Source organism: Mesocricetus auratus, unplaced genomic scaffold, assembly GCF_017639785.1.
Source record: "Mesocricetus auratus isolate SY011 unplaced genomic scaffold, BCM_Maur_2.0 Super-Scaffold_2245, whole genome shotgun sequence".
Taxonomy (NCBI): domain Eukaryota; kingdom Metazoa; phylum Chordata; class Mammalia; order Rodentia; family Cricetidae; genus Mesocricetus; species Mesocricetus auratus.
Window position 1 is genome coordinate 30,649,981 of NW_024429180.1, and position 12,472 is coordinate 30,662,452.

The 12,472-nt window shown below is 42.4% G+C and overlaps 1 protein-coding gene across 1 annotated transcript; it reads left to right on the forward strand.

Moving 5' to 3' along the window:
- Positions 1-2,245: 2,245 nt before the first annotated feature.
- Positions 2,246-5,293, forward strand: LOC121143167 (MLV-related proviral Env polyprotein-like). The gene is made up of 3 exons (XM_040754556.1): positions 2,246-2,404; positions 3,296-4,640; positions 4,708-5,293. Exons 1-3 carry the CDS (start codon positions 2,246-2,248, stop codon positions 5,187-5,189), a joined length of 1,986 nt encoding a protein of 661 aa, XP_040610490.1. The 3' UTR covers positions 5,190-5,293.
- The last annotated feature ends 7,179 nt before the right edge of the window (positions 5,294-12,472 follow it).

Consider the following 12,472-nt stretch of genomic DNA (forward strand, 5'->3'; position numbering starts at 1 on the left):
GAAGAAGAAGAAGAAGAAGAAGAAGAAGAAGAAGAAGAAGAAGAAGAAGAAGAAGAAGAAGAAGAAGAAGAAGAAAATGATGGTCCTAATTTCAGATCGATAAGCCAAGAAAAAAGAGCCTAGACCACCCAACATTAAACACTAGCCATTAAAATTTACAAAAGGTATGCTGGTTCCTTAGGAAGGCTCTCTCTTCCTAAGTATTGGCTGTTGAAAATCTTTGAAATGTCATAAAATAAGGTCTATGGGTATAGGAGTGGCTGAAGTAACTTGTTCCATAATCCCAAAGTATTTCATAAATAAAAGATAAACACAGATAAAGTAAAACCAAAAAGCAAAGGAGACAGACTGATGGGACTACACAGAACCAGAGCCAGCCATTCCCCAATGAAAACCAAAGAGCAGAATGAGTGTCTAAACATATCCTGTGATCCTTGGACCCTAGGCGTAATACTGCATTCAGTTTCTGCTTACTTGGGTAGCATACAAGGTGCCAACCAGAAAACAGCAGAGAGACTTAACTAGAGAGGTACACAGAGATTGAAAAACAATGCCAGGTGTCCCCAGGTAGGGTGTGGTGTCAAGTGAATGGAAGCTGTCAAATGTTGTAGGGTATAACTAAATTCAAAATAACCCAGCACACAAGTTCACTCTAAGCAAGACTGATTTGATTTGGCAGCACTGATGACCAGTCAGGTACAACTCTACTGACTCTGAAGCTGAGTGATCCTTGGATACTTAATGAAACAAGCAAATCACAAACATCTGTGCCAACTGAGGTAGGACATAAGTATACAGTGCAACCATCAAATGCATTTGCTCTTTGTGGTACAGAATTCAGGATGGAAAACGTTGGCTAACAGAAGCCCGCAAACAGGCCATCCTTGACATCCCTCCTCCCAAGACCCCCCGAAAACTGCGGGAATTCTTGGGAATGGCAGGTTTCTGTAGGCTATGGATCCCCGGGTTCGCGGAAATGGCAGCACCCCTGTACCCCCTCACCAAGACGGGGGCTGCCTTTGACTGGGGGGCGAGCCAGGAGAAAGCCTTCATGGACATCAAGAAGGCTCTGCTCAGCTCCCCAGCTCTGGGGTTACCTGATCTGACTAAACCCTTTGACCTATTCGTGGCTGAGCAAGAGGGTTATGCGAAAGGGGTCCTAACCCAGAAACTTGGACCCTGGAGACGACCGGTCGCCTACCTATCTAAGAAATTAGACCCCGTAGCGTCAGGATGGCCCCCATGTCTCCGCATGATCGCTGCCACCACAGTTCTCATAAAAGACTCTCACAAATTGACTCTGGGGCAGCCTTTGACTATCTATGCCCCCCATGCTATAGAGGCGGTCATCAGGCAGCCACCGGGCCACTGGCTCACCAATGCAAGGATGACCCATTACCAGACTCTGTTGCTGGACAAGGACCGAATTCACTTCGGGGCTCCGGTGACCCTAAACCCCGCCTCGCTACTTCCCCTTCCTAGGGAAGCAGAGACTCATGGCTGCTTGCAGGTCCTGGCCGAGGTCCATGGGACGAGAGCTGACCTCACGGATCAACCCCTTCCCAACCCCGACCACGTCTGGTTCACGGACGGAAGTAGCTTTGTACATCAAAGAGAGCGGATAGCCGGTGCTGCGGTGACAACTGTGTCAGAAATAATTTGGGCCTAGGCCCTGCCGCCGGGAACATCGGCCCAACGAGCAGAGCTGATCGCCTTAACACAGGCCCTGAGACTGGCAGAAGGTAAGAAACTCACTGTCTACACAGACAGCCGCTACGCCTTCGCCACAGCTCACATCCATGGTGAAATTTATAGGCGAAGGGGGCTATTGACCTCAGAGGGCAGAGACATCAAAAACAAAAAGGAAATCCTGGCCCTCTTGGGAGCTCTGCACCTGCCAGCCGCCCTCAGCATCATACATTGCCCAGGGCATCAGAAAGGCGACAACCCAGTCGCCTGGGGAAATCGGAGGGCAGACCTGGCCGCCCGGGAGGCTGCCCTGGCCATGGGAAACAGCAGTCACCTCCTTCAGGTAGCTGTAGTCCCTGTAACAAATGAGGCTTCCGAGGAGACCTCTCCGTCATGGGACTATGAGATAGAGGATATCAAGGCCATGAAAAGACTGGGGGCAACCCGAGTACATGATGGTCTCTGGACCTATCAAGGAAAAACTGTCCTTCCCCGCCTAATGACTAGATATCTGATTAGCAGCCTACACAAACTCACTCATTTGAGCTCCAGGAAAATGCGAGAACGATTAGCCCGGGAGGAAAATACCCGCCATCTGTTGGGAACAGAAGAAATACTGAAACAAGTGACCGAGCAATGTGATGCCTGTGCCCGCGTAAATACGACCAGACTGAAACTCCCCACCGGGACTCGAACTCGTGGGCACCGGCCTGGAGTACATTGGGAAATAGATTTCACAGAAATTAAACCAGGAAAATATGGGTACAAGTACCTCCTGGTTTTTGTTGACACCTTTTCGGGATGGACTGAGGCTTACCCTACCAAGCATGTGACGGCCAAGGTGGTCACCAAGGAACTTCTTGAAGAAATCTTCCCCCGTTACGGAATGCCACAGGTATTGGGGACAGACAACGGGCCTGCCTTTGTTTCTCAGGTAAGTCAGTCTGTGGCCACCTTATTGGGGATTGATTGGAAATTACATTGCGCTTACCGACCCCAAAGCTCAGGACAGGTAGAGCGAATGAATAGAACAATTAAGGAGACCTTAACTAAATTATCGCTTGCAACTGGCACTAAAGACTGGGTCCTCTTGCTCCCCCTTGCCCTCTATCGTGCCCGAAATACACCGGGCCCCCATGGCCTCACTCCTTTTGAAATTTTATATGGAACCACCATTCCCTTTGTTCAGCTCTTTGACCAAGATATTTCTGACCATGCCAATTCCCCCTCTCTTCAAGCTCACCTGCAGGCACTCCAGCTGGTCCAGCAGGAAGTCTGGAAGCCCCTGGCCCAAGCCTACCGAGACCAGAGGAGACGCCCTATCGTCCCCCACTCCTATCACGTGGGAGACAGCGTTTGGGTCCGACGTCACCAGGCTAAGAACCTTGAACCCCGCTGGAAGGGACCATACACTGTCCTGTTGACCACCCCTACTGCTCTCAAGGTGGACGGGATTGCTGCTTGGATACACGCCTCGCATGTGAAAGCTGCCTCCCCTGAGGATTCAGACCCAGGATGGAAGGCCCAACGCACTCAAAATCCTCTAAAGATAAGACTCTCCCGAGTTGCCTTCTTATGCTTCATGCTTATCTTTCCCCTTATTGAGGGAAGTCCTCACCGAGTATTCAATATTACTTGGGTGATAACCAATCTTGGGACGGGACATACTGCAAACCTGAGTTCCCAACTTGGGGCTCTGACAGACACCTTCCCCACCCTGTATTTTGATCTATGTGATCTGGTGGGGGAGGATTGGGACCCCTCTGACCAGGAACCCTTCCCTGGATACAGATGCCACCATCCGGGAGGAAGGATGGGAATCCGAGCTAAGGATTTTTACGTCTGCCCCGGCCATAAGCCCACCAAGTCATGCGGCGGTCCTAAGGATGGTTACTGCGCTGAATGGGGCTGTGAAACCACGGGGGATGCTTACTGGAAACCTTCCTCGACCTGGGATCTGATTACCCTCAAACGAGGGACGACCCCTGGATATACTGGATCCGGTCCCTGGACATGTGGAGGCCGGGATTGCGGCCCCTGTTATGACCAGTCGGTAAGAAACCTCCAGGGAGCAACCCCAGGAGGCAGATGTAATCCCTTACTGCTAACTTTTACGGACGCTGGACGAAAATCCGATAATTGGGAGAATCCCAAAATCTGGGGTCTTCGGCTGCATCGATCCGGGTGGGGCCCGGTCACCTTATTTTCAATCTTCCGCTGGGTAACTCCTATCGATTCGCAGGCCGTAGGCCCTAACCGGGTCCTCGCCGATCAAAAGCGGCCCAGCCTGCCCATAGCCGATCCCAAGCCCATGACCCTGCCTAGGACCACGGCCGCTCCCACATACAATACTTCTCTGAAAAGCCCTCCCCACCCCTCCTCAGTTCCCCCTACCGAGGCACCTCCTCCTCCCCTCGAAGGTACAGGGGACAGAATATTAGCCTTGATCCAAGGGACGTATGCCACTCTGAATTTAACTCGCCCAGATGCAACTAAGGTGTGTTGGCTTTGTTTGACTCCGCAACCTCCCTACTACGAAGGCCTAGCAGTTCTGGGCAACTATACAAATCAGAGTTCGGCTGAGGCTCTCTGTGGGGCAGCCATACAACATAAACTGACTATCTCGGAAGTATCCGGGAAGGGGCTGTGCGTAGGTAGGGTCCCTGCCACACATCAAGGACTTTGCAACGTTACCGAGCCTTTACCCCAGAGTAGCCGCTATCTGATAGCCCCCAATGGAACATATTGGGCATGCAGCACCGGATTAACCCCTTGTATCTCCACCGCGGTCCTAAATGCCACCATTGATTACTGTGTTCTGATAGAACTCTGGCCTAGGGTAATTTACCACCCATCTGATTATGACCTAATAGAAACAGGCCGCAGAAAAAGGGAACCTATCTCCATTACTACTGCCATTTTGCTAGGGGGATTAACCATGGGGGGGCCTAGCGGCAGGAATAGGAACCAGTACTGTCGCACTGCAGGAAACTAGACAGTTCCAACTCCTACAACAAGTAATGCGTGCAGACATTCGGTCTTTAGAAGAGTCAGTCGCTGCCCTGGAGAAGTCCCTGTCCTCCCTGGCAGAAGTAGCCCTCCAAAATAGAAGGGGACTAGACCTCTTATTTTTACAGCAGGAAGGAATTTGTGCTGCCCTTAAAGAAGAATGCTGTTTTTATGCTGACCATACCGGGGTGGTAAGAGACAATCTGGCCAAGATAAAAGAAAGACGCCAAAAGTACCAACAACTAATTGAGTCCCAACAGGGATGGTTTCAGAACTGGTATAACAGGTCCCCTTGGTATTCGACCCTCATATCCACCATTATGGGACCCCTGATCATTATACTTTTGATTCTGATGTTTGGGCCATGCATCTTAAACAGACTGACCCAATTCATAAAAGAAAGGTTGTCGGTTGTACAATCCCTGGTCTTAACCCAACAGTACCAGCAGCTAAAACAAAGGGATCTTGAGATGGCAGAAACTCCTGAATGAAAGATTCCATTCAGTTACAAGAGCAATGGGGGAATGAAAGACCCTGGCCCAGTCTAACAGGCAGCTGAGGCTTATGGAAAATTCCGCTCCTCCACAGCTGCATAATCATTGCCTTTCAGAAAGAAGCTCAGCCCATGGACACAGGCTGCCTGGTGCCAAACAAGATATCTGTGGGCGGCCAGATGGCCAGCTCAGCAAGGTTAAGCAAACACAGAGATATCTGCGGGCGGCCAGATGGCCAGCTCAGCAAGGTTGAGCAAACACAGAAACCGATTGTTCCTCAGACAGGGCCAAGACTTGAGTTCCAAGAAAAACCTCAATTGCCCGCGCTCTGAACCCTAGCCTCATTTGAATTGTCCAATCAGGGTCCTGATACTAAGCTTCTCGCTTCTGTCCCGTGCTTTTTGCTATAAAAGAACCCCTGAGTCCCCAGCTCGGCGTGCTCAGTTCCCCGAGACTGAGACGCCTGGGTACCCGCGTGTTACCAATAAAAGCCTCTTGCTGTTGCATCCAAGTTCGTGGTCTCGCTGTTCCTTGGGTACAGGTCTCCCTTCCGTGAAAGTATCCCTTTTGGGGTCTCTCATTACAAGTAATAATATTGAGTGAGGCAATCCACGCCCCAAAAAGAAATGTCAAACATTTTTCTCTTATTTGTGGTTCCTAGCTCAAAATCAAATGGATATGACTATAAAACCTGTAGTAACCACAGAACCACGAAAGTATGAAGGAACAGTAGGTGAAGATAGGGATGGTGTACTTGAGAGAGGAATCGAATGATACCGGTGATATGAATTTGAAAACAGAAAAAATTGTGTGTATGTGTGTGTGTGTGTGTGTGTGTGAGTGTGTATGTATGTGCGCGTGTGCGCTCGCACATGTGTGACACATAGATGTTCGACCACTTGGACTGACAATAATTCTCACAACAGTAATACACTAAGACAAATGTTGTATAAGGCGTAAGAAAACTTTCAAATCAAGATAGTCCAAGTGACTCACAGAATGGAATAAACTACAAATAAACCCTTTGGTTGCCTCTCAGGGGTTGTGGATGGGCCCGTATTATTGAAGACACCACATATTTAGGGCACAGGACTTGAATCATTGTAGTTATATCTGACCAGAAAGACACTTTCCTGTGGTATGTCCTCCAGAGTGTCTGAAATGAAATGCAAGCTGTCAAAGGACAGAAGAAATAAATAGTCCTTTCCAGCTGAAACACCTAATATGAAATTAAGTGTATTTAATTTTTATAGAAAAGTTTTAAATTTACAAAAACAAAATGAAACTCATAAAAATTATTCTTCTTTTCCTTGTACTCCTTACTGAATCTTCGATAGATACACACAAATATAATTTATCCATCCTTTGGTTGTATAAACCCTTAAAACCTCTAACTCCTCACTGTGGTGGTTTGAAATAAAAGGCCCCCAAAGCCAGTGTTGTAGGAGGGACCTGCTGCTGAAGTTTGAGTAAAAATTTCTGGACAGTTCTATGAGCTTGGGGCCAAATGGAGGACTCCCTTCTCCTAGTAAGACTTCTGTTCTCTGCCTGACCACATTTGGAAGCTGTCCCAAGTGATATGAATTTGGAAACAGAAAAAATTGTGTGTGTGTGTGTGTGTGTGTGTGTGTGTTTGGATGCCTGACTTATCTTAGGTGTGACCTTTGACACAGTTCACTGCAGCTGTTCCCCCCCAGGATGCCCATGAGATAATTAGGTTTTATGCTATTGCTGACTGGTAGAACCATGCTGCCAAATGAAAACTAGCTGATGCCCCAGCCTCTACTTCATCCTATAGATTTCTCTTCCTCTGGAATAAAGATCAGCTGTGCCACTAAAACGCATTCCTTGGAGGCTATTGGCATCATGCTTATAGTGTCTACAAATGGCTAAATGCCACTTCAGCTGCCTTTGTCCTCAGCATGGTGGCCACTGGACCATGGTGAAAAGTGAGACTGAACAGTGTGGCACTATACAGATATTTGGCCTTGTTGGAATATGTGTGGTCATGTTTGAGGCGGAGCATAACCGTGGAGGTGGACTTTGAGGTCTCTTATATGCTTAAGCCATGCTTACTGAGACAGAACACTTTCTGTTACCTACAAGTCAGAATGCAGGGCTCTAGCCTACTTCATGGTGTCTTCTCACAGTAATTAATACCGAACCTAAGACAGATTCCAAGTCTCCTCCTTCTCAACCTAAAAACAAGATATTTCTACATATATATATATATGTATATATATCAGACAAATATCACTTCAACAATAACTCAAGAATTTAAAATAAAGGAGAAACAACTGCAAGACTTGATTAAAAACCCCATATCACTCACGAAATTTAAACACTACAGTTGTCCTGTCCCTGGAGCAATTCTTACTCTAAGTTCTTTATCACTTGCCCATGGTACTCATTTTCAGTGTTCTGCTTTTTCCATTTAGTTTGTCATAGAGTTGTGGTTTCTTGCATCACATCTCTGTAGGACTCCTTTAAGAATAGGACAGCATATTCCACTACTCCAGGAGAATCTTACAGCCACCTCTTCAAAGGTCATTGACTCCATTTCCAGTATTCTGCTATCCTACTGAGTCCCTGCATTTAGGGAAAAAGAAATTGTTACAACTGGCGACAGACTTGCTGTATCTCTCTGCACAGATGATACCTGCACAAATTATGAGAGAGAAAATTGGACACTGTGCTATTTTTTATCATGTTCATGACATGTCAACATGGTGAAATTGGTAAAAATGAAAAATGAGTTATGGGACAATAATATTAGCCAAGGTCACTGATTCATCTAGACTCCTTACCTTGTAAATAAATTCCCTTTTCTTTTCTGTAATTCAGCACAGGATACCAAACTTCTTGCAGCTGAACAAACCTTATATAAATGTTGTAAAGTCCTTTTTTTCTGATGAATGGCATCATTTTAAAGGATCCTGGTCAGGTCATGTAAAGAATGCCTTGAAATGCTTATTTGTATTTATTTTTCTAATTGTTGTATTTAGATTATGAGTGAAAAGAAAAATTTCATCTTGTAAATGATAGCTATATCTCTTTTATTACAGTTCATACATTTCTTCTGTGATGATAATTACCAATATCAACAGAAAACTAAACAATAATATCTTGCTTTTCTTTTGTTTATCAATTCATTTTTCATCATTCATTTGTAGATTTAAAAATATCATCTCTAAATGAATAATGTTTCCACTTTGGCAACTGCATTAAGAAAAATTATTATTCCATTAAGATTTTAATTGAAACTCTGTAGTTATTGCAGTAGCTAAAGCCATAATTTTCCCACCTAGTTCACTTAAAAAAAGGCTACTTCAGGCAAAATTGGAGGTTATATTTTTTTTAAAGTTCACTGTATAACACAGGTCTCCTATGGGTGTGAATAGACCCTTGAAACAATTTAAGAAAGGGAGGTGTTCCTGTGGCTTACGGTTTGGGGGATTACAATGCTGCATGCTGACAGGTAAGACATGCTGTAGGGTAAGGAGGCATTGGGGGATGATCACATTGTATATTCAATGAGGATCCTAAGAGGTAAAAGCTGGCACTTCATTCACTTCCGTGTCTCTGTTCCAGGTCGCAGCTTCCAGACAGGTGCTATTACTTTCTGTCAGTCTTCTCACCCTAGTTAAACTCTCTAAAACACCCTTCCAAATATGTCCAGAAATATGTTTGACTCACACCTCTAAATCTAGGTTGACGATGAAGACTAACAGCCACGTTCCCTAGACTCACAGGTACTTCTTATGGGTTGTTCTGTACATCTGCTTTCAAACGTCTACATAAGATATTCCTCAAACTTTGAAACTGTTGTTACGACGAATTAAAATCTACCAAGATGATACATGTACATAAATCTTAAATGCATACATTTTTGTGTTCACAAAAATTCTCACTGAGCTTATAAGATTGTTCAGAGGTCAAGAGAAACTGCTGGTGTTTAAAAAGACCCAAGTGATAATTCAAAGCTTACATCACAACTGCCCCTAATTTCAGTTCCATGGGATCTGACACCCTCTTCTGGGTTCATCTGACAACAGGAGTAGCCCAAATACACAGAACACCCACATATCCAGAAAGTAAGATTACATAAATCATTAAATTGTTTTTACCATTGTTCTTGTGAAAACCATCCAGAAAATATAAAAATCTTCTAGAGAGTAATAAAAACTACTTTCACAACTATAAATACAAACCGAACACATATTTGAGAATTTATACTTATAAAATGCATAGACATGCTTTTGTGTATAAGTTCAAAAATATAAAACTATTGTGTTTTTGAAATAATTTTCTAATTTTTGATATTCTAAAATATCTAAACAGTTTTCTTTTCCTTTCTTCCTGAAAAACATCTCATACACCTCCTTAATTTCTATCAAATTCATGCCTGTTTTTTAATTTGTGCTACAAATACAAATATATATACATATATTTCATATACATATTCCTAAATATTTAAGTTAACAGTGCATATATATCTAGATATATACTTAAATATGCAATTATTACATTTGAACAGATATTTATATTTAAAATTATTAAAATTTTTATATAGCTGTGCATACATTTAACATATGAGATTATATGACATTTTATTCTACCACAATATATGATGTGGCTTAGCTTCCTTTTAGCAATATTTCTCAAAATCAAAATTTTTCATTAATTTTATAGTATATGATTAAAGGAATATACTAATTTGTACTATGTTTTTATGTTATCTACAGTAGGATGGTTAAAAATTATACTTAGTACTGTTTCATTATTTAAACTTTGGAGATCTGTTCCTAACTAGGAAACTTTTATTTTCATTTTTATTTTCAGGCTATCTATAATAAACATCTGACCTGAACAAGAGGTTGCTCATGGACCCCAGACTGACAGCTGAGAAACTAGTATAAGACTGTTCCAGACCCCCTGAACATGATATCAGTTTGGGGGTCTAGGCAATCTATGGGGCCCTGTAGTGCATCGGTATTTATCCCTAGTACATGAATGGACTCTGTAAGCTCATTTCACATAGAGGATACTCTCTCAGCCTAGACACACGGCAGATCATAACATTTTGATTTTGAAACTGTTCATCACAATGAAGGAAAAACCAGCAAGTTTTCCATAATGCTTCTTCTCTTCTCACCTCCCTTTTAATTCTGAGCGTCAGTGTCAACACTGCCAATGCGTAGGTTAAACATTCTCTGAACTCCCAAAACAAAGCATCAGATGAAAGAAAAATCATGCTTTGAATGTAAGTTTTTCCTCCAGGTTCTTATTTTGAACTCTTACTCACCAGGTGATAATGTTGTTTACGAATATGGTTGATCCATAAGCAGATGGAATTAAGTGGAGGAAACGTGTTGATGGGAGAAAGTATGAAGAATTAGCTGGCATTGGTTTTCATTCCCAGTCTCTCTGGGTTTCTGTCACAATGTAGCTAGTAACTGATGCCTCCATCCTATACCCTTTCATACCATGAGTCATTTTTTTTTTGTATTTCTCTTTAACCTATTCCCAGGTACTCATTGATGTGAAAAGTAAATATTACAGAAAATCAAACAGAAAAGCCATAAGTGAATTTTTTCAGTAGTTTGCAAAGCTGGCTTTGTGCCATCAACCACATTTTTATCACTTCAGGGAAGCTCTCACCAAGTAGTCATCTAAAAACTACTATTTCCAAATTATTCATTTCCTTATCACTCTGCTGAATTTTCTTAATAGAATTTGTGTATTTCTAAATCAATATCTTTTGTTTAATTTGTTGCTTGTTTCTGCTATTTAATTCGTAGGATATAAATTCTGAAAAAGAGTTTTGTCATAGATATTTATGAACATCTAAATTTTTAAATTATTTAAATTAAAATGCACTCAATGTACAGTCAGTATGTACATAAATAAACCACGGTCTTTATAATATATTGCATATTATTCAATTTGCGTTTTCATTGATAGTGGCTGCAATGTCTCCTTGTTTTATTGTTAGAGAGAGTGTGTGTGTGTGTGTGTGTGAGAGAGAGAGAGAGAGAGAGAGAGAGAGAGAGAGAGAGAGCATATTTATGTTTGATGGTTACAGTCAGGTGGTAGATATTAACAAAGTGTGTAACTATATACTCAGTTAACATAAACATGATTCTGTTTTCTCAGTATGCAAAATGTTGTGATACAGGTGAGTACTAAAATGCCCAGATTAAATTTGGGTTTGTGTGTGTGTGTGTGTGTTTGTGTGTGTCTATGTGTCAGGGTGTATGTATTGTGTAGTGTCTGTCACTTTATTCCTAGATTAGAAATCTCCACAAATCAGGTAGGTAAAAAATATGACTAAAATGTATGTTCATCACTTTATATATCTTTTTAATTATGTTTCTATTAAAAATTGTCACTAATGACAAAATGAAAATCAGACTTTGCCATGTACACCTGTAATTTCAGGTTAGGAAGGCTGAGACCAGACAAAACTAGTCGGGAGTTTCACAACTTTTGAGCTACAGAAACCCTATCTTTAATTAAAGCAAACAAAATTAGCAAATTATATATATATATATATATATAATCTTATTTTCATCTACAAATATGAATTTTCTAATATTTTCTCTTTGGTGTATAAAGAAACACATTTTCATGATGCCAAAATTTCCAATTAGATCCTGTCTCCCCTCTCCCTCACTGACATACCAGTATTATGTGAACCATTCTTGCTGATCAAAAAAATGACTCGAAAATAAAACACAATTTGTATTCCAATAGAATATGCGAGCTTTCTGAAGACCTTAACTGGAACCGAGACACTCATAAATATTGAGGATTAGAAACAGATTTAAGCAGCAACAAATTAAAAGTCAAACCTACAAAAACTCAGTTTTGTTGACTTTTAGATGTTAGTGCAGTTACATTGCATTGTCAGTTTAACAGAGGGAGTCTCCACTAAACAGTTGGCCAGAGCAGAGTGACCTGTGGGTATGTCTCTGTAGACTTTTTTGATTGTTAAATGATTTAGTAGGGCTTATCTCATCCTTGGTACCCATATTCCATAGGCAGATTATTTGTGACCTTACAAAAAGTCCAACTAAGCAGTAGCCAGTGACGGAGCCATTAATTAGTGCTCCTCTATTCTTTCTGTTTCAAAGTTCTGCCTGAGTTTATGATCAAGTAATCTTCCATGATGAACCAGGACCTGGAAGCAGACACTAAATAATTCCTTTCTTTCCGAAGTTGTTTTTGTTCAGAGCAATGGAATGTGACTAGGGCAGATAACTCAGCTGCTATATCAA

Excerpts from the sequence above, each read along its gene's own strand:
- LOC121143167 (XM_040754556.1), top strand. The coding sequence starts at position 2,246 with ATGCGAGAACGATTAGCCCGGGAGGAAAATACCCGCCATCTGTTGGGA. Across the intron at positions 2,405-3,295 it reads CTCGTGGGCACCGGCCTGGA|GGAAGTCCTCACCGAGTATT; the intron begins GTACATTGGGAA and ends CCCCTTATTGAG. Across the intron at positions 4,641-4,707 it reads ATTAACCATGGGGGGGCCTA|TAATGCGTGCAGACATTCGG; the intron begins GCGGCAGGAATA and ends TCCTACAACAAG.